The 20206-nt window shown below is 51.2% G+C and overlaps 8 protein-coding genes across 8 annotated transcripts; 4 read left to right on the top strand and 4 right to left on the bottom strand.

The window, feature by feature from the left end:
* Nucleotides 1-11: 11 nt before the first annotated feature.
* Nucleotides 12-964, top strand: DSM5745_01993 (uncharacterized protein; the record flags this gene model as incomplete). Its single annotated transcript, XM_026744009.1, has 3 exons — nt 12-21; nt 90-427; nt 497-964. The coding sequence occupies 3 exons, from the start codon at nt 12-14 to the stop codon at nt 962-964; spliced, it is 816 nt and encodes a 271-aa protein (XP_026607172.1).
* A 78-nt stretch (nt 965-1042) lies between these two features.
* rok1 (RNA-dependent ATPase ROK1) lies at nt 1043-3250 on the bottom strand (the record flags this gene model as incomplete). Its single annotated transcript, XM_026744008.1, has 1 exon — nt 1043-3250. The coding sequence occupies one exon, from the start codon at nt 3248-3250 to the stop codon at nt 1043-1045; it is 2208 nt and encodes a 735-aa protein (XP_026607171.1).
* A 537-nt stretch (nt 3251-3787) lies between these two features.
* DSM5745_01991 (F1F0 ATP synthase subunit g) lies at nt 3788-4621 on the bottom strand (the record flags this gene model as incomplete). The annotated part of the gene is made up of 3 exons (XM_026744007.1): nt 3788-4034; nt 4097-4181; nt 4363-4621. The coding sequence occupies 3 exons, from the start codon at nt 4619-4621 to the stop codon at nt 3788-3790; spliced, it is 591 nt and encodes a 196-aa protein (XP_026607170.1).
* A 2417-nt stretch (nt 4622-7038) lies between these two features.
* Nucleotides 7039-8271, top strand: DSM5745_01990 (NAD(P)-dependent alcohol dehydrogenase; the record flags this gene model as incomplete). The annotated part of the gene is made up of 2 exons (XM_026744006.1): nt 7039-7205; nt 7278-8271. The coding sequence occupies 2 exons, from the start codon at nt 7039-7041 to the stop codon at nt 8269-8271; spliced, it is 1161 nt and encodes a 386-aa protein (XP_026607169.1).
* A 1252-nt stretch (nt 8272-9523) lies between these two features.
* On the top strand, nt 9524-12475 carry agdC (putative alpha-glucosidase; the record flags this gene model as incomplete). Its single annotated transcript, XM_026744005.1, has 7 exons — nt 9524-9731; nt 9784-10391; nt 10467-10710; nt 10761-10832; nt 10894-11355; nt 11405-11513; nt 11563-12475. The coding sequence occupies 7 exons, from the start codon at nt 9524-9526 to the stop codon at nt 12473-12475; spliced, it is 2616 nt and encodes an 871-aa protein (XP_026607168.1).
* A 1057-nt stretch (nt 12476-13532) lies between these two features.
* Nucleotides 13533-14558, bottom strand: DSM5745_01988 (putative TIM barrel metal-dependent hydrolase; the record flags this gene model as incomplete). Its single annotated transcript, XM_026744004.1, has 1 exon — nt 13533-14558. The coding sequence occupies one exon, from the start codon at nt 14556-14558 to the stop codon at nt 13533-13535; it is 1026 nt and encodes a 341-aa protein (XP_026607167.1).
* Nucleotides 14559-15269: 711 nt separating this feature from the next.
* On the top strand, nt 15270-16974 carry DSM5745_01987 (putative MFS quinate transporter; the record flags this gene model as incomplete). Its single annotated transcript, XM_026744003.1, has 4 exons — nt 15270-15363; nt 15425-15778; nt 15827-15895; nt 15947-16974. 4 exons carry the CDS (start codon nt 15270-15272, stop codon nt 16972-16974), a joined length of 1545 nt encoding a protein of 514 aa, XP_026607166.1.
* Nucleotides 16975-17139: 165 nt separating this feature from the next.
* DSM5745_01986 (putative C6 transcription factor) lies at nt 17140-19809 on the bottom strand (the record flags this gene model as incomplete). Its single annotated transcript, XM_026744002.1, has 6 exons — nt 17140-17633; nt 17691-18001; nt 18055-18841; nt 18898-18979; nt 19038-19440; nt 19760-19809. The coding sequence occupies 6 exons, from the start codon at nt 19807-19809 to the stop codon at nt 17140-17142; spliced, it is 2127 nt and encodes a 708-aa protein (XP_026607165.1).
* Between the last annotated feature and the right edge of the window lie 397 nt (nt 19810-20206).

Below are 20206 nucleotides of genomic sequence, written 5' to 3'. Positions count from 1 at the left end.
CGTCGTCGAGCATGGGGTCAGGTACGATCTCGAATCCGATCGACCATGAGGACATAATTATCTGTCTCACTTATCTAACCGATTACTAGAAGCTCAAGACCGTATTCTATCTCCTCGTACCAGCATCCTGTCTGCCTGCGCCGATATACATCACAAAAATCAGACCCCTCTACCCAACAACTTACCCACGAACTACCTAGCAAACAACCATAATAGCACAGCGAGCAGCATGATCGGTCTGTTAGCAATAACAGCAATTCCCACCGTCACTGGTATTGCCCTCGGGTGCAGCGAGCAGCGCAAACAGAATTCACGAGAAGATGACGAGAAACGCATGGCGAAGTTCTATACAGACGTGGAATGCACAGAAGACGTCGAGGAGGCCGACGAGTTAGATGGGAAGAGGGTTGTGCTGAGGAATAACAAGGTTCGTATAATATCACCAAGCCTTCATCCATCCCAGACCATTGCTCACCGTCCTGAACGGATATAACAGGTATACATCGATGATCCAAACCCAGCGAACCGCAAGATAGAATCCCACGCCGGCCAAGCATTCTACATCGACTACCCTGAACCCGACCACATGAAAGACCTGAAGCGAGGACTAGGCCTTGTCTCAACGATACAGGACAGCCCACCGATGCTGAACTGGTTATATTGCGATAAGGATACGCACGAGCTCAAGTACGGGAATCGGACACAGAGCTGCGAGCATGTTCCCGCGCCATGGAACTGGACGGATAAGGAGACGACGATTGTATTGGAGCGATGTTGGGGATTTTATGCGGTCAAGGAGAAGGATGAGCAGGGGAATTGGGCTTGGGCGGTATATTTGGACAGGGATGGAGATGAGTTGCAGAGGGTCTTGGGTGATAGGGAGGGAGTTGTTGTTGGGATTAGATTGAAGAGGACGTTGGTCGAGCTGGTACCGGCTGATGGGGGGCAAAAAGGAGGGTCGTAGTGCGCTGTTAAAAGTAATGAATTATTGATTTGCAAGGTTGGGGAATCTTGATTGTGGATATTGTACAGGGTTTCGGCCTTAATCGTCCAAGCCATTCCAGCCGTCATCCTCACTTGCACTTTCGGACCCAGCCTGTTCCTGGGCTTGTGATCTCTTCCGGCTGGCGGCAAGCATCATCTTCTTGTTGTTTTCCTGTCGCCGCTCGAATCCACTCTTTGTGCTGATTCTTGTCCGGCGCTGCTCCTTGTCCTCTGTGGTACCCTTGAGACCAGACTGTCTGGCCTTGACACCATGCTTCTTCAATTCTTTCTTATTCTTCTTGCTGAGGTCTGGTAAGGCATCTAGTAGCCATTTCTGTACCGAGCGTTCACCGGACTCTCCCCGCAACTTTTCACTGGTGTCGATGATGTTGGCGATGCTCTTGACATAGGGAATGTCCTCTTTCGTGTAGTAGGTCACTGCAACACCGCCCTCGCGACCGGCTCTTCCAGTCCGTCCGACTCTGTGCACGTAGACCGCCGGGGAGTTGGGAATATCGTAGTTGACAACTCCGTTGATACCGCGGAAGTCAACACCACGCGCGAGTAAGTCCGTGGTGACAAGAATCCAGATCTCGCCCTTACGGAATCCTTTCATGATTTCTGATCTCTGCGTATCTGATAAGTCCGAGTGAAGCACCGCAATCCGTGCAGAGCCACCGGCCTCGGGAGGGATGTCGTAAAGCAGCTCAGAATGAAGCGCAATGGCTCGAGGAATGGTCTGGGTGAAAACGAGGAACGGTGGGCGAAGGCGAACATCTGAAGCTGTCGCTGCTGTGGGGTGGAGTAGTTGCCTGAGACCGAGGAGCTTTCCTTGCTCTGTAGCGGCGTAGACCAGTTTGTGCTTGATATTCGGAATGGCGGAATCTTTTAGACCAACGACAAGTCGGAGGAGGGGATATGACTTGGTTTGAGCCAAGGAGAGCTTCCGCTCTTTGATTGTTGTTTTGGCCATGTCCTCGATGCTGGAGCCCATGGTGGCGGACCAAAGGCTGGCACGAAGCTCTGGGTGAGTGCAAGAGCGCCAGATATCGAGCGTCTGGTCGCGAAACAGAGGATCTAACAGGACATCTGCTTCGTCCATGACCAAGTTTCTTACTAGTGGTAATGTCGCAAGAGGCTTCGTCTTGTTCTCAGAGAGCGCATTGACGAGTTGCAAGGGTGTCGAGACAAGGATGTCGCTCTTGGTTACTGGAACCGCTCCCTTGTTCTTGTTGCCGGGAGTCTTTTCGTCGCTTTCGGATTCTGATGAGTCCGAGTTGCTTTCATCTAAGACGTCATCCTCTTCGCCGTCACGCTCCACTACCCGCATCCCCTTTTTCATCAGCGTGATCTTCACACCTGTTCCAAGTGCCAGCTTCCTTCCCTCATTGACAATTTGGCTAGCCAACTCCTTCGTCGGGGCGACAACAATGGCAAAGATACCACGCTCTTCTGGCTGCTCATGGTGATGCCGAACAATTTTATTGATCACTGGGATCATAAACGCCAGCGTCTTTCCACTTCCCGTGGGTGCAACTACCAGAATATCCGGCTCAGTAGTGCTCGTAGAATCCGGCTTCTCTCCAGAGACCGCCCCGTCGCCCAGGAGCAAAGGAAGGCTCCCCAGCTGAACCTCAGTTGGAACGGTGAATCCCTGCTCGGCGATATTCTCCGCGAGACGTCTCGAGATCTTATATTTCGAGCGTAACTCTTTGAACGAAACAAGCGGCTGCGGATACAATCGACGCGCCTTCTTCTGCTCTTTCTTACTGAGAGGCTGGGTCTGCTGTTTCTCTTCTTCCTGCTGCTTGCGCTTCTTCTTTTTCTTCTTCGGCTCTTCACTCTGGACTTGAGCGGCTGCGACCTCGTCAAAGTCACGCATATCAGTGACCTTGATCTTATGCGCATTTAGAACCGTCCGCCGCTGCACTTCATCCATGAACTCATCATCACTGTCGGAATCCGAATCAGACGCTTCCTCCTGGCCCGCAGGAGCGATGGTCGCCTTTGCCGCTGTCGCATCCGAGCTCTTAGATACTCTGCCCCGGCTAAAGAAGTCCAGGTTCAACGTATCCTCTTTGACCGATGCTGCTTCCTCTTCCGTACCATGCGCCCGTTTCCTCTTCTTGCCGCTTCCTTTCTCCAGCTTCTCCCCGGCTTTGAAAAGTTGCGGGTTTGCTGCTTTCCCTGTTGATGGGATGGTTGAAGATTGGGTGGTCGCGGGCTTCAACTTAGTTGATCTCGTCAACAGTTTAAAGGCGTCCATCTTCACGCATAGAGTCTATCTGTCTATGCAGATGATAATTTTGGACGGGCTAAGGCCTTGATCAAGCGATGGGACTTGGAAGAAAAAAAAGTCGTGGACCAGAATTCTACCCGCACGGGCCAATCAAACCTCACGGAGATCGACGCGCCCCAAGTTCCCAACCCACTGCAGACCAGAGCCCAAGATATATACTCTGTACGGAGTACCCAGGAGCTCGTCACTCCAGACGAACGATTTACCTACATCAGAGTCCATGGCCATCTATGTAGGATGTTATCTGTTTATGTTGAATGATTTGAGAGCATTGAATTCAATACTAATGAGCGTTCCTATTCTTGGCTTGTGTTTAGTAGGCGCAGAACCTGGCTCATTGACATATCTTAAGGTGTCCAATACATGGCGGCATAGAACGATCATATAAGCGAGATTCAACCCAGACAACAGTTTGATTCCATCGTCTATCATACATAGTACAGTTAACAAAGGAAAGATATAGCGGAAATAAAGACAGGTCAGATATATTTGCGTGCGATCGATCTAGTGGTGTCCGTGGCCAGCCTCACCCCGGTAGCCAACGATGTTGAAACGACCAATAATCTCTCCAACTGTGAAGAATCCGATAACCTCCGCAGCGGTAACACCAGCAAGGGCGATCTCCTTCTTGTTGGCGTTGCGGACACGGGCCAGGATATTTTGGGGAGAGAACTTGGCGTTCTGGAGGGTGGCAGGGTTGCGAAGAGAGTTAACCAGAGGCTGGAAGTATGATTGGAAAGTAGCGGTGCTCCTGGTATCGGGTTAGCGAGCGTCAAACGCGGATACAGACGTAACCATGCCGGGAGCACTTACGGAGGAGTCATGTTCTGACCACGGAACACCAGCTTGCCGAGCTCGAGACCAACTCTGGAGTAGTAGATAGTAGGGGGTATCATGGCTGTGGTAAGAGAGAAATGAGTCAGCAGTGTGGTCTCTAATTGCGTGGGAGATGGCCAAAGCACCACCCCTTCAGGAACCCAGCATATGAGGACAATTGGTCATAATGCCATCATATTCGATCCAGAAGTTGAAATACAAAAGCCAAAGACGGGAAATAAAAATCCCAATGTACCACTCACATTCAATGAAGGAGACGACTTTTCCGGTTCTTCCACCAACTTTCTTCAGGGTGTTGCCGAGGCCCTGGGCGGCGTTCGAGATGGCAGGGCCGGCAGAGGAAGAGACACGCGAGAGACCCTCCTGCGCCTTCGAGGCAGTAGAAGAAGCGGTCTCAGTCGCCTTGGAAGCGGCCTGAGATGTGGAAGAAGAGTGTCTGACCGCGGTCCGGGTCAGGAACTGCGATTGCCGCAGCACGGCACGGGTCGCCGTGGCAGGCATCTTGATAACCGCTGGAAGGGAGAAAAGAAGAAAAGGAAGGTGAAGACCTGGGGATTCGCAGGCGAGGGACAGAGAGGTCCAATGGCAGGTTGGTCAAGAGCCGTTGCGCAATTGCAGAACCCGGATCGAGATTTGAAGCTCGGAAAGATCAGGGAAGCCTCCGCAAGTCACGTGATCAGTCCTTACCACCGGGCCTGCTACCTCCATCATTGGGCCGGCCTATTCATCTTCCTACCAGTTACTCAGTACATGGTCGCCTGCGAAATCTCCGAGTTATCTGCCTCTGCTCTGTATGCAAAGTTAAGAAGATTGAATTGGCAGGAGGAGCTATATTGATCCGCCCCCAATCCCTGATCGTGCCATGTTTATATATTGCCTCGTCCCCAATACAGTCAATCCCAGCAGCGACATGTGCAATGTCTTAAAGGTGTGAGGTGCTTCTTATTTAATCCTTTTGTCAAAAACTTCTGCCCATATGCCACTGTGTGGCACTGTGGTGCTTTCAACAAGTACTTTATTCGTCGCTGGCCCGCTCTCCTTCTACCAGCCAGATGATTACCCCATCTGAGCCGGGCTGTCTGGGGGCTCAAATTTGATGGAGCCGTCTATTGTCTTTATTTGGTTTCGCTGGGGCTCAGCAGTCGCCTACTTTTGAATCACAAAGCTGCGATGCATTCTACTCCCCGGGATCATTGATATATGTCCAAGTCAGCAAAGTGGCATATCTCCACACCAGTATTGCAGACGGGTCAAGTCCAGCCCTTTTTGCCAAAGACCCCAAGACACACCCTCATTCAATCATATTCGTCAATTGTCGACAATACAGTTGCACCGACTATGCGCCCTCGAAGCCTACATAGACCCCCGTTGCTGAGACTTTATACCAACCGATGTGGTACAACAACAATTGCTCTTATCTCCATGAAAGAAAGCCGCGGCTGCCCGTGCTTATCATCGCTGCACGCAAACTTCAAACTATGACGCGGCCGGCTGGCAGGTCCTTTGAATCTTACCCTGGGGTCACGGAGTAAGCAAAGAACTACGTTCCAGCTAAAATAAGCTTAATACTAGCAAAGCCTTAGAAGCATCAATCCAAGACTGGAATAGGCTGACATACGATGCCGATCCGAAGAGCCTCTGGGCCCACGAGTCATTATAGCCAAAGGTTGACGCTGATGGCCTAGAAGAGGTCCACATCTTTCCTACACAAATACTTTTGACTACACAATGATTCTGAGCTTGATGGCTGTTACACTGCATGGCCCAACTGGATGGTCGAATTTGAGTACGACGGTCTATCCAATGCTTTGCACCTACAGTATCTCAGACCCGCCTCATGCCCTGTTGCTGAAAGCTTGGAACAGAGTAAAGCTTTGATCACTGAGCCCAAAAGAAATAGCCAAGGAGCCCTTGAAAATACCTATCTAGCATGGAATTTTGTTGACCGAACGACTGCGTACGCAGCTTTTTGAGCGCGCTTACCGTACTGACTGACTGAACACTCTGATAACGGCGGCGTAGGTGGATGTAGAATTATCCACCAAAGGATACGACCTGACTCGGTGCCACCGGAAAATTTCCCATCGCAGCAAGGCAATATCTTTCAAGCCCTGGTACGTGCCTGCCGTATCAAAAGCAATCATGAATCAAGGAGCTGGGCCTTTTGTGCTTATTTATGCCTGGCACGGACGGGAAACTTGATGGCAAAAAGAGGCTAAAATACCCTACTGATCGCAATTAACCGAGCTTCGTTCTAGATCAACCAGTCTATTTTTTACCTATGAGTTCACCGACTTCGTTTCCGTCCATCATCACTAATTCGCAACCGGGACAGCCTCATTGCAACTTGCGCTTGATGTTTCGTCATGGCCTTTTGAGGTGCCTGGTTAGGTACTGGGGCTTGGATCAATTCCGCTTCCTAGCAACGACTTGGAAGCACTTGCAAACCAGCGAGGGGTGTAAAGGCAGAGCGCCTTCACTTAATTAACGTCGTTATCTTTTAGATGCAACCAGTGCCTTTCTTGAAGATTTGACTGGGATGAATCCTTATGGCCAATGACGCCCCAGGTGGACTCCAGGAACCAACGAGGGGACCCCGCATAGAAGTCCGGATAAAAGGCCATAGTGGCGGGTCCCTCTGGATGCTACGATAGCCCCTCCTCAAATTATTGTCCAATGGATAAAGTCGGACTGAACTATGCTTGCCTCTCTGGAGCATCTTCTGTCCGCATGATCTGCCCTCCGTCATCATTGGTGTCGTGGAAAATTAACACCCGTATAACATGGAGGGGCAGGTATTAAAGCTGGTTGTACCCCGACATTGATCCCCGAATCTTGACTCTTTCACCCTCTTCTGCTCCTTTCGCTTGGTCTTCGCATCATCGCCTTTTGCTTGCCAACTCAATTAACAAAACATCATGGCCACTGCGACCGCTCTCGAGAAGCCAAACATTGGCATTTTCACCAACCCCAAGCATGACCTGTGGGTGGCAGATGCCACGCCGACCCTTGAGCAGGTGAAGAGTGGTGAAAGTCTCAAGCCCGGAGAAGTGACCGTCCAGGTGCGGAGTACTGGCATTTGCGGGTAAGTTGCTCAGATACCCGACGTCGTGTCGAGTTTGCATTGGCCAGACTGACAACCGGCTCTCCAACACAGATCCGACGTGCACTTCTGGCATGCAGGATGCATTGGTCCCATGATCGTTACGGGGGACCATATTCTGGGTCACGAGTCGGCTGGAGACGTTATTGCGGTCGCCCCGGATGTCACACACCTCCAAGTTGGAGACCGAGTTGCGATCGAGCCCAACGTTATCTGCAATGCATGCGAGCCTTGCCTGACTGGTCGCTACAATGGCTGTGAGAGAGTCGCCTTTCTTTCAACTCCCCCTGTGGATGGCCTACTGCGGCGTTATGTCAATCACCCCGCGATCTGGTGCCACAAGATAGGCGACATGAGCTATGAGGATGGCGCTCTGCTGGAACCGCTCAGCGTGTCTCTCGCTGCTGTCGAGCGCAGCGGTCTCCGTCTGGGCGACCCTTGTTTGATCACTGGCGCCGGTCCTATCGGTCTCATCACTCTGCTCAGCGCGCGCGCTGCCGGCGCAACCCCTCTCGTCATCACCGATATTGACGAGGGTCGCTTGAAGTTCGCGAAAGAGCTCGTCCCCGAGGTCCGCACATACAAGGTAGAGATTGGTCTTTCCGCGGAAGAGACAGCAGAGGGCATCGTCAACGTGTTCAACGACGGCCACGGGGCCGGCACCGACGCTTTGAGGCCTCGTCTTGCCCTGGAATGTACCGGAGTCGAAAGCAGTGTCGCTTCTGCCATCTGGAGCGTCAAGTTCGGTGGTAAGGTGTTTGTTATTGGTGTTGGCAAGAACGAGATGAAGATCCCCTTTATGCGCCTGAGCACCCAGGAGATCGATCTTCAATATCAGTACCGGTACTGCAACACCTGGCCTCGAGCGATTCGTCTTGTCAAGAACGGCGTGATCCCCCTGAAGAAGCTCGTTACCCATCGTTATGCACTTGAAGACGCGCTCAAGGCTTTTGAGACGGCGGCGAACCCTAAAACAGGAGCCATTAAGGTCCAGATCATGAGCTCGGCTGCTGATGTTGAGGCAGCTTCCGCTGGCCAGAAAGTTTAATCCGCATCGGTCCCATGATGGAGAAATATCGAGGGCGTTTGAGAGGCGAGTCGCCTTGGCTATGCTTGCTGGGTTCACTTTTGTCCAACGGCGTATGGTGGCTTATTCGTGCATTGCGATGATAATCTTGTGATGTTTTATGACCATTTCCCTAGAGATGTATGCAGGTCTCAATGAGACAATATAGAGATTAGGGTAGAAATCCTTGTTTGCTCTATTTTCTTCTGACTGACCATATATGTCTGGTATGAGCGGTCGAGTCGGGGACGTCCGTTCCCCAAGGTTCCCGACAGATGCATGTGGGCTTCTCCTCTTTCCTCTTTCCTTCAACTCTTTGTCACCCTGCTCTGCGCTGTGGCGACCTTCGGAGAACATACTCAGTATTATTATTGATACGCAATTGAGTCACTGCACATCTGAGCACCTTGCCGCAATATATGAGAAGTTGTGCAGACAGATACGGTATCCGACGTGTCCACTGCTCTTCCCTGGAGATTCGGGACAGTAACCCAAATTCAGTAAAAGAAACGGTATGACGCACATCTATCTGCCTACCTTCACTTACTCCGCATAACCTATGGAGGAGTATGAAGTCACTGTTGATATCGCCTCGGCAAAGCTTCCAAGTTGAGCGGCGATGGTCCTATTGTCCGGAGTTTTCCCAGGCTTTCTCGTGCCTGACCCTGGCCCGGGAGAACATTTAGGCCCCCTGGGCGTTTGCTTGTTGAGTATTGGCATTCAACTCGTCCGAATAATATCCATTAAGTGGTGGTATGTTACAGCACTAAGGACGAAGATCTGCAGACTATCGGCTTGGAGGCCCGTTACTGGTACGATCCCCGATATTTGACCGAGCTCCAGACTCCCCACAAAGCGGGGGAAATCGTCATGAATTGCAATGGCCATGGCTTCGCTCGTCGCTGCAACACTGCGAATGGTGACAACCATGGTCCGAACCTCCAGCAGCCCACACAAATATGGGGAACGAACTTCCGGAGCCTTGTCGGGGCGGGTCTTCAGCCCGAATCCCTTGCTTACCGTAACGAGTCCGATCAATATCCGGGACCATGCCGATGCGAGCTTCTTTCCCATACCTGTCGCGCTCCGGCATACGGTGTACGGGGTAATCGGTTTGGACCGCCGCGCTCATCGGCCGTGCTTTCGAGTCCCTCCTGCCATCTGGCTGCCTTTATTTAAGCAGTGGTGATCTCCCACAGTTGATTTGGATTTCAGCTCATCTCCGATTCTCAACATGCTGGGGTTCTTGCTTCTCTTGCCAGTCGTTGGCGCAGCCGTCATCGGGCCTAGGGCAAGCAGTCAAAGCTGCCCTGGATATAAAGCGTCACATGTGCATGAGAACGGTCATACCTTGACCGCGGACCTGACCCTCGCGGGTAAACCTTGCGACTCATATGGCACCGATTTGAAGGACCTGAAGCTTCTAGTCGAGTACCAGACAGGTGAGTGTTGGCGAGAATAAATAACTGTTAACTCATATTAATACGCCTCTAGACGAACGTCTGCATGTTATGATTTACGATGCGAATGAACAAGTGTATCAAGTCCCTGAGTCAGTTCTACCGCGTGTAGGCAGTGGCAACGGCACTCAGAAGGACTCTACTCTGAAGTTCAACTATGTGGAAGAGCCATTCTCATTTACAGTGACCAGGGGAGAAGAAGTGCTTTTTGATACCTCTGGATCCGACCTGGTCTTCCAATCGCAGTATCTGAATATTCGCACCTGGCTACCGAATGACCCATATCTATATGGCCTCGGAGAACACACTGACTCCCTCCGATTGGAAACAAACAATTACACCCGCACGCTATGGAATCGCGACGCATACGGCCTACCGAGTCACACTAATCTGTACGGTACCCACCCTGTTTATTACGATCATCGCGGTAGTGCTGGCACCCATGGTGTCTTCCTGGCAAACTCGAACGGTATGGACATCAAGATCAACAAGACGCTGGATGGCAAGCAGTACCTCGAGTACAATATCCTTGGAGGCGTCTTTGATTTCTACTTCTTCAGCGGCTCCACCCCCAAGGAAGCCAGTGTTCAATACGCGGAGGTCGTTGGACTTCCTGCCATGCAGAGCTACTGGACATTTGGCGTAGGTTCTCATTCCTGGAACAGTCGCACCAGGACCAACAAAATTGAGATGATCACAGCCGCTGACAATTCCTAGTTCCACCAATGCAAATATGGCTATCGTGATGTTTACCAATTGGCTGAGGTGGTGTACAACTACAGCCAGGCCGGAATTCCCCTAGAAACCATGTGGACCGACATTGACTACATGGAACTGAGAAGGGTGTTCACTCTCGACCCTGAGAGGTTCCCTCTAGAAAAGATGCGTGAGCTTGTGGATTACCTCCATGACCATGATCAACATTATATCGTCATGGTTGATCCCGCTGTGAGCGCGAGCGGTAAGCTCTTATGAAATTTAATATTGGAACCGACATTGACAGATCAATAGACAACCCCGGTTATCATAGGGGAGTTGAGCAGGACATCTTCCTCAAGACACAGAACGGCAGTCTATACCAAGGTATACACGCCCAAACAAGACGACCATTTTTCACTGGTATTAAAAGCTAACGCACGTCCAGGTGCTGTGTGGCCAGGCGTAACAGTCTACCCCGACTGGTTCCATCCTGATATTCAAGAATACTGGAACGGGGAGTTCAACAAGTTCTTCGATGCTGAAACAGGTATCGACATTGATGGCCTATGGATTGACATGAATGAGGCCGCGAATATGTGTACATTCCCCTGCACCGATCCGGAAAGATACTCTATTGAGAATGATCTCCCACCCGCACCACCCGCTGTCCGGCCCAGTAACCCTCGGACTCTACCCGGGTTCCCTGCCGACTTCCAGCCAGCTTCGTTGAAGAGATTTGCCAAGAGAGTCCATGACGATAAGCTTGGACTGCCTGACCGCAATCTTCTTAGCCCGCCGTACTCAATTCAGAACGAGGCTGGACCTCTCAGCCAGAAAACCATCCAAACCAACATCGGTCACGCCGGGGGTTATGTGGAATACGATACCCACAACCTTTATGGAACCAGTAAGTCAGCTGTTGATTTAAATGCTTCTCTGTCTGACCCATGGTTTAGTGATGAGCTCGGCCTCTCGCATTGCAATGCAGCAACGTCGTCCCGACGTTAGACCTTTGATCATCACTCGTAGCACATTTGCAGGCGCCGGAGCACACGTTGGACACTGGTTCGTAAATCCCTGCCTAAAGATCTGACCCAGTGCTAACACTCCACAGGCTCGGTGATAATCTCAGCACATGGGAATTGTATCGAACTTCCATCGCCCAGATCCTAGCCTTCGCCTCGATGTTCCAGATCCCTATGGTAGGAGCTGATGTCTGCGGCTTTGGCTCAAACACCACAGAAGAGCTGTGTGCCCGCTGGGCCTCCCTTGGAGCCTTCTACACCTTCTACCGCAACCACAACGAGATCGGCGGCATCCCCCAGGAATACTACCTCTGGGAGACCGTGACCGAATCCGCAACCAAGGCCATCAACATCCGGTACCAACTCCTTGACTACATATACACTGCCTACCACCGCCAAAGCGAGACCGGCGAGCCCTTCCTGCAACCTCTATTCTACCTGTACCCGGAGGACAAAAATACCTTCGCCACCGACCTGCAGTTCTTCTACGGCGACGCCCTCCTCATCTCTCCCGTCACTGAGGAAAACTCCACCTCCGTCAACGCATACTTCCCTAAGGATATCTTTTACGATTGGTACACCGGGGCCACGGTGCAAGGTCAGGGCGCCAATATCACCTTGTCCAATATCAACATCACTCACATCCCCATTCACATCCGTGGCGGCAACGTGATCCCCATCCGCTCTTCCGGCGCCATGACAACCACCGAGCTGCGCAAGAAAGGCTTCCAGCTCATCATCGCCCCAGGGACAGACGGGACTGCCTCGGGAAGCCTGTATTTGGACGACGGAGACTCCCTGGAGCAGACCGAGACTGCGAACATCGACTTCGAATACCGCGGTGGCGTTCTGGACATTAAGGGGCAGTTTATTCGTGATGCCCCTGTTAGCATTGAGAGCGTTGTCTTGCTTGGTCAGGAGACTACCGTGGCTGGGGCGCAGAAGCAGGTTACTAAAACCGGTTTGGAACTTACTGCGCCTACAAGGGTGAAACTAGCTTGATGTCTTAGCAAAGGCATATTTGAACCATGTCTCACGGTTGATGTTATGCATGTGCTTTCTTGGGTAGACTATCTAGAAGGAGCAATATTATACCTACCTCTATACAGACCTCTCAGCCTAGAATTAAATCTGCATAAAGACACACGTGGCAATCACGGTTGTTTGAACTTATGTAATATGCTGTTGAAGCTGCTGTCCAAGGCCCAAGCATATCAGGAATGCAAAAGATAAAGTACGTCCCAGGGCTGAGGGACCTTCCCTTTACCCCCGTTTACATGTGCCTGCCATTTTTTGACGCAACTAGCCATCTATATCGTTGAAATTATAAGATCCAGTCTCTGATTAAGGTGGCTGTCCCGAGGCCCTATCCCCTCTTCTAATTCATTCCTAAGTTAGGTTGCTTCAGTTTATCTACCAAATCCCCTCAATATCCGATAATCATCATATACTTGAGACCACCAGATCCAAAACAGCAACCATGCATCTCTTCTTCTCAGCCTCTGTCTCCTTTCCTTCTCTCTAGCCGGCCCAACACTCGCTGGTCGACCCTGGTTCTGCCCTCTAGCTTCGGACGCAAAGTCCCTCCAGGTCCCATACTGCTGTGAGGAGTTTGTTCCCGCGCGTGACTCGAAGGTTTCGTTCGAGGGTGCTAATTGTGCGTGTATTCTGTGTACCATTTCATATATTCTATGTCTTCTCTCGTCTTCCCTTGTTGAAGGGAGCGTGCACGTGTTTAAACTACTCGATGATGGATGCTAATGGGACTGTTGGTAGGCATTGATGTCTCTCGAATGGCGACTTCGTGAAGACTTGCGCGTTGGGTGGGACGCCAAAATGCTGTTATGACATTGTGAGTGCCTCTGCTATGGTATTCGTATTGAAGGAGGAGAACCCGGCTGATGAATGGTCGTGTAGGGACCGGAGGTTATTTGCACAACTGAGGTTGGTGCTGGAGTTGACGTAGGGGAAGCCTCGTGAACTGCCACCGTGAATGGCAGGAGCGAAAAGTTGGCAAGCTTGGTCGTCTTTTGAGCATCAGGTTTGAAGGTTGAGACGACTAGATATCGAGACGACAATTCATCAAGTCCTCCGCATTGTATCGAAACACTCTCTTCGCTACGGCCCACGAGCCACACCGTCGTAGAATCATCTCTGTAAATGGTTCAATATCAATGTTGCGGAATCTAGTGTGAGGCCAGTCTGTAGCATATAACACCCGGTGAGGCACCTCGCGTATGAACTCGCGAGCCATGACGTCAATATCTCGAAGATTTATATCCTTGCTGAAGCGATATGGTGCGGAGACTTTCACCCACGTATTTCCCCGATGGAGTAGAGCCATTAGTGACGGGAAACCCCGTAAGAGGTACGGGTCGAAATATTGCCCCTGCTCCCAGTCCACTTTGGGGAGATCAGGACATCCAAAATGGTCGATGCAGACTTTGACGCCGAGTTTTGGAATGATGTCTTCCAAGTGTGACATCGTGCTCATGGGTGTGTGGATCTGAATCATCCAGCCCAGCTCTCGAATGAGTTCTGCTCGTTTTGAGAGCGCATTGTCTAGTTGTTGATGAGATGGTGTCATCCCTTTGGACATGAAGTTCACTCGTACGCCGCGCACACCCAGTGCGTGCCATTTTCTCAACGTTGGCCGTTTTGTCTCGAGCGGGTCTATATCCACCACGCCTCGCCCGTGATAAGGTCCAATGTGCCGAAGGGCTTCGAGAAGACATGAGTTGTTAGTACCGTAAATCGAAGGTTGAACCAGGACGATGTTCTGAATTCTAAGAGATGACTCGAATGCCATTGCGTCGTCGAGTTTCTGATCTGGTTTGCTAAAGTATGGTGCCCCTTCGACGACTGGGTATTTTTTGTCCGTGACGTGCATATGACTATCCCAAGATCCAGATGGGATCCATTCTCTTAATGGTTTGGGTTTTGTCAGCCTCATGGATGATTCAGTGCCCAGAAACGCCTTGGATTGTCTATAGAGGTCTAATCCCGGTTTGATGCGCGTCCACGCAGGAGCCCAAGTGGTTCGAAGCGTCGGCAATGCCGTTGAAAAGCAGTGTCGCACTATCATTGTGAGAGCTGAGGTGCCTGTGTTTCGCACGGCTGCGCTATGATGATCTTCGGCACACTATATTCAAAGAGTTTCTGGCCTCCAAGGTAATGGACACCCAGGTTCAAAGATTGAGAGTGATTAACGAATCACGGAGGACGAGGATAGCGCGTCGGGAATAAAAACAAAGCTTGGCTCAATGTCAGTTGGCGACATGACTTGCACAGTGCAGTTCTCTTCTCAGGTTCTCATGTTGTTTGATTATTTCAGAGTCGACAACTCGGCATTTGTTGCTTGATGAAGGTTTTTGATCCGATGCTGTGCCTGGTTCAGCAGGATGGGCCCGATGATGAGAGAGTGGAGGCTGTGGATCCATCAGGAGAAGTCCAATCGATCCCAAAGCTCAATCAACATACCTCAGGGTCAGGTTATTCTCGCGATTTTGATGGGATTGTAACTTTCAGGGCATCGCTTCTTGGTAGATGAATAATTTCTCGACGAAAGCAATTGCCGATGAGCGTGACTGGGAGAAAGACTACCGTTCGGAAGTTGACCGAGCAGCGTCTTGCTTGAAGATCTTCCTCATCCCACATCCCTCGGGCCCTCCGTGTTGACACCTCATGATCCTCCCGATCCCTCTGCCGAATTTCGAATGTCAAATTTCGGTCTGAGAGTTGCGGAATCAGCCCGAGACAGAATATTGTGGCCCCGCCCCGTCGGCAGTCTCCCGCGATGAGGCGGTTGGAGTTGGACAGGTCGCGGTGGACCACCCCTCCCTTCTACGCGTTTGTGATCCTCGTCATTGCTTGTGGCAGTATCCCTAAAGGTTTACATCTTCTATTCCGTTACTTTTCGTCAAATTGCGTACTAATATTTGAAGTCTCTAGGCTACGATGAAGGTGGATACAGCGCCTCTGTGCGCTTGGACTCCTTTAAAACCGACTTCAACCTCCTCGAATCGAACTGGACGAACGACGAGACTGGATTAGCGAACCGCACGGCGAATATAACATCCTTCAATGTCTTGGGCGCGGCACTGGGTGCTTTGATATCTCTGGACTTGAATGACCGGCTGGGTAGACTGCGGTCATGGCGATTGGCCTGTGTAGTATGGATGTCGGGCACCTTCATCCAGGTGTTTGCCTCCGGAATCTATGGCCTGTTGCTGTTTGCTAGGATTTGGGCTGGACTCGGCGCTGGGGCGTTGACCGTCGCGACGCCACTATACTTGTCTGAGATCGGTTCGTGAAGTGTACCTGGAAGGAGAAAACGTAGCTGATTGTTCTCAGCGCCCACGCGTACGCGAGGCCTGATTGTCAGTATCTATATGGTTGTCCTGCTGACAGTGCTAGCTCTTGGTAAGAAGCTCCTGAACACATGAACAATGCTCTATTCTGACTCGTAACAAGGTTTCTTCATCAACTACGGCGCAAAAGTTCACATGTCTCCAACACGGATCCAGTACCGCCTGGTGCAATCTATCCCTCTAATACCTGTCGGAATCGCCTTCGGCGCCTCGTTCGTAATTCCCGAGACCCCCCGCTACCTCATTTCGCAATATCGCCTTGATCAAGGACGTAATGTCCTCGCCCGCCTTCGCGGAACGGACATATCCTCCCCCGAAATTGAGGATGAGTTCAACCTCATAACCACCCAAACACGCCTCAGAGCCGACACTCTTTCCTCCGCCTCCAACTGGACAGCTCTCAAAGAAACTCAAACGAACCCCAACTACCGCCAACGTTTCTGGCTCCTAATCGCCATGCAGACGATCTCTCAATGGACCGGCGGCAACGGTATCACATACTACGTTTCCACCATCTTCGAGTCCGCCGGCGTCACAGGAAACGCCACATCCCTCATCTCCTCAGGCGCCTATGGAATCGTCAAGCTTGTCTTCACCATGGCCTTTACATGGGGTTTAATCGACTACATAGGCCGTCGTCGTTGCGCTCTCCTTGGCTTGACACTTCAATTGGCAGCTCATGTCTACTTAGCCTGTTACATGGGCGTCCTCCGTCCAGTCGATGATTCGAAGCCCATAAACGAACCCGCGTCCAACGCAGCCATTGCATCTATTTTTATCTACGCCGTCGGCTGGTCCGTCGGCCTTTGCACAATCCCTTACCTCTACGGGACAGAAATTTTCCCCACGCGCATTCGCAATGTCAGTTACGCCGTGAGCATGTCACTGCACTGGTTCTTCCAGTTTGCTGTTGTGCGCGTGACGCCAAACATGTTTGTCTCGCTGCATGACTGGGGCGCGTACCTGTTTTGGGCCATCATCTGCTTCGTTGGTCTAATTGTTCTTGGCATCTGGATGCCAGAGACTAAGGGGGTTGATATTGAGCGGATGGGAGAGCTCTTCGAGGGACCGTGGTATCTCAGGTGGCGAGCTCGAGTTCAGCCTAAAGAGGGTGAGCGGGTTGGTCCTTAAAGCCTGACTTGGTTTTGGCGTTCCGCACCATTTTGCTGTTTGTTAACCCTGTGCTGATCTTTTAATTATATGGTCATGAACTTGCTATATACCCCGTTAACTTATACATATGACATATCTACATATAATGCGCAATAATGTTTGCATACCTAAATTAACAACCTCTCAAGACCGGCCAACCCATCCATATCCCTCCGCAGGCGTCATGTTTGTGGTGATGGGCTCCGCGTACGAAAATGCCTCAAATACCTCGGGAGTAATCTCGTACGAAGCGGGATTTTCTAAAGACATCAAAGTGTCCGGTAACCCGCGCAGATCGTGCGTCACTGCGACTTGCGGAAGGCCACGATGGGCTGCCTCAAACTCCGATGCATGGAGAGATGATTGGTATGGGTAGAATTGACCGCCAGATGCGCCAGTATCGACGTCCGCATAGGATATTGTGGAAGAGGTTCTATGATGTGTGGAGACGCGATGAGTCGTTGGTGGTATACCATTTAGAGGATATTGCTCAGCGGGAGAATGATGATGTGCTGCGGACGGTTGTTGTAATAATTGAGGTTGCGGTGCGTTCTGTTGTGGGATTGAAAGGGGAATATTGTGATCAACGCGCAGACGCTGAATTTCTTGGTATATGAGACTCAATGCGGTGGTAATTACTATATGAATATATGGTTAGTCTAAAGCGAACATTTCAATGATTTCGAGAAGCATACCAGGACTAGAAACTCTAACTCCCTCTAAGGCAAAGATGCAGATTTTCAATTTATCCAGAGTGCCCGGAGCCGCGTGTTTCAGCGCCTGGATCTCAAGGAGGAAGATCGACGCGGCCGTATACACGCTATAGGCGATTGAGAGCACGATGTGGCTTTCCCCAAATGTGCGTCGGTACATCGAAAATATGGAAAGAATGGCAGTTGCGGACGTCATGCAATGGACTAAGTGGCTTTTGTCGTACGCCTCGCGGCTCCATTTCGAACAGAGAATTGGCCGGTGGGTCAGGATGTTGATAGTGTGATAGAGGCAGCTACAACATCACGTCAGTCTCCGTAGAAAACGGTAGGATCAGGGCAAGCCTACTTTAACGTTACAACATGGCTGGGAGGAGAGTATGGAGGTAGATCTGTTGGGACGAGTTTCAAATGTTCGGGCAAATTGTCCCACCATCCACCGAGGTTGCGGGACTGTTCGCGAACGCAACTATGAAACTCTGCCTCGGAGATCTGGCGGCTGTGGTCGTAGATATGAACCAGAATCTGATTCAGAATTTCCATCAATCCACACATCTCTATGAAACAAGAGGTGGAGTGGGCCTGGGTTGGAGGGTATTGGGAACCGTCGGGAAAAACAACCCCGTGGGGGGTCCAGGGCTCGGACTCAGATGTATCGTCCAGAATCGTGCGGGGAGGGCAACCTTGCGAGCTTTGTAATGTCGGAGACCTGCCGAAGTACAAAGACATCATTTTGTCCCAGAAGTAACAACTCCAGAAAAGACGATTCCGGATCTCGATATCCTCATCGCTTAGCTGGGCGGAGTCCGAGTACTTGCGGCTGTCGATTGTGATGCCCAGGTCATCTAGCATTCGAAATGCCATCCCACTATATAGCCATGCCTGGGTTCTGTTTCCCTGCCCACATTCACGTGCACTAAGGAGGAGCATGGTTTGTATAGTAGGTATATCCACATGGCCGTCTCTTAGCGAGTCATGAAGCCCTGACACAGCACGATGCCAAAATACGGCCCCACCCTCATATTGCTCCAAAAGAGGACTGATCCTAGGCTCAGTTTTGCACCACCGAACAGAATGCGAGAGAATTGCGTGGAGCAGAGCGTCAGAATAGTAAGGGCCGTTGAGTTTCATATCGCCTTGTAGCATACAAATCAGCATCACTTTATGGGGTGTAGGCCAGGGCGTTGCATACGAGTAAATGCCGGTCTGTAAACAAAATTGAACAGTGGCTGAATCCAGCACCAGTGAGAATCAAGAAGGTATTGGAAGGGCTCCTGGTCCGAATATTGATCAGTTGACAGCGGTCGTAAGGGTAATGGCCCGACAACGTACAGGCATGGTAGCCATCTGCTCGATCGCTCTCTCGCGCCATGCATTGTTGACGAGTCTCTCTTTACGATTGACCGCTTGCTCGGCAAGCTGGGAGTTTGATATAGCGGGATTCAATGCACCGCTTGGCAGTTGAAACAAACTCGTTGGTCCATGGAAGGAAACTCGGCCATCATGTTCGACTTTGAGCCCTTCAAAGTCCCTCGACAGATCCTGGTCATCGTCGGCCTCATCGTCTTTACGATTTGAAACCGTAGACTTCAGGCTGGCTTCGTTCGTCGAGGCGGCAGATGAGGGTGTTCCTGCGGCAGCATCTGGGGTCTGCTGGCTGCAGTGTTTTGACAGAGCATCTTCTAGCTCTGCCACTCGCCTCTCTAATTGCTTTGTATAAGCTAAAGTAGGAGCTCTAAAGCACCAAACATCAGTAAGTGCTATAAAAGAGATCGGCAGGCGTCCGAGGATAGATTGTCCCCAATTATGCAGGGCAAGCCACCAAGAATGGGAAGCCGATCTAAGATTCGGAAAGGACTCCAACTCACAAGCTATAGACGCAGGGGGTCCCTCGCGCAGCACATCGCGAACAGGATGGGCTGGCTCCGTTGCATTTTACCTAGTGACAAATTGCCGGTAAGCGACAGGGGACACCACTTCGGGATCTGTCCGAGCAGATAAACAGGGCGGAAGAAAGAAGAAAACCCACTTTGCGCTTGCGACAACCCTCGCACGAAAAGGCACTTTTGCGGGACGGATTGGGCTTTGATGGCGCGTCGGCCATGGCCGATGATTTGGTTTCTCTGACCATGAAAAAGAAGTTGAGAGGGCCATGAAGACGAGATCAGGGAAAGGAGGGAGGAGGTCGGACCGAGCCCAGCTCAGTAGTTATAATCGGAGGCTCTGCACTCCGAAAAATCGCGAGTCCAAGAGATCCCAAAGTCGAATTCTGACAGTTCGATCCCCCTCATCGGAGGCTGAGCGACATCGCACTGATCGCAGCAAGGCGGGGGAGCTGGAGAGTGGAACCTGAACTGGAACTGGACTCCTGGAGAAAGAGCTGGAGGGCGAGCCAGACTTTCTTCATCCCACGCTTTTTCGGGCAATCTCAACGATCGGCGAATCAACGTCCTCACGATGGGCCTAAATCATCGTCAAATTTAGCATCACTGGCTGTGTAC

Source organism: Aspergillus mulundensis, assembly GCF_003369625.1.
Source record: "Aspergillus mulundensis strain DSM 5745 chromosome Unknown scaffold_1, whole genome shotgun sequence".
In the NCBI taxonomy this organism is placed as follows: domain Eukaryota; kingdom Fungi; phylum Ascomycota; class Eurotiomycetes; order Eurotiales; family Aspergillaceae; genus Aspergillus; species Aspergillus mulundensis.
The sequence above is the reverse complement of the archived record's forward strand: the minus strand, read 5'-3'. Positions and strand labels throughout refer to the sequence as shown.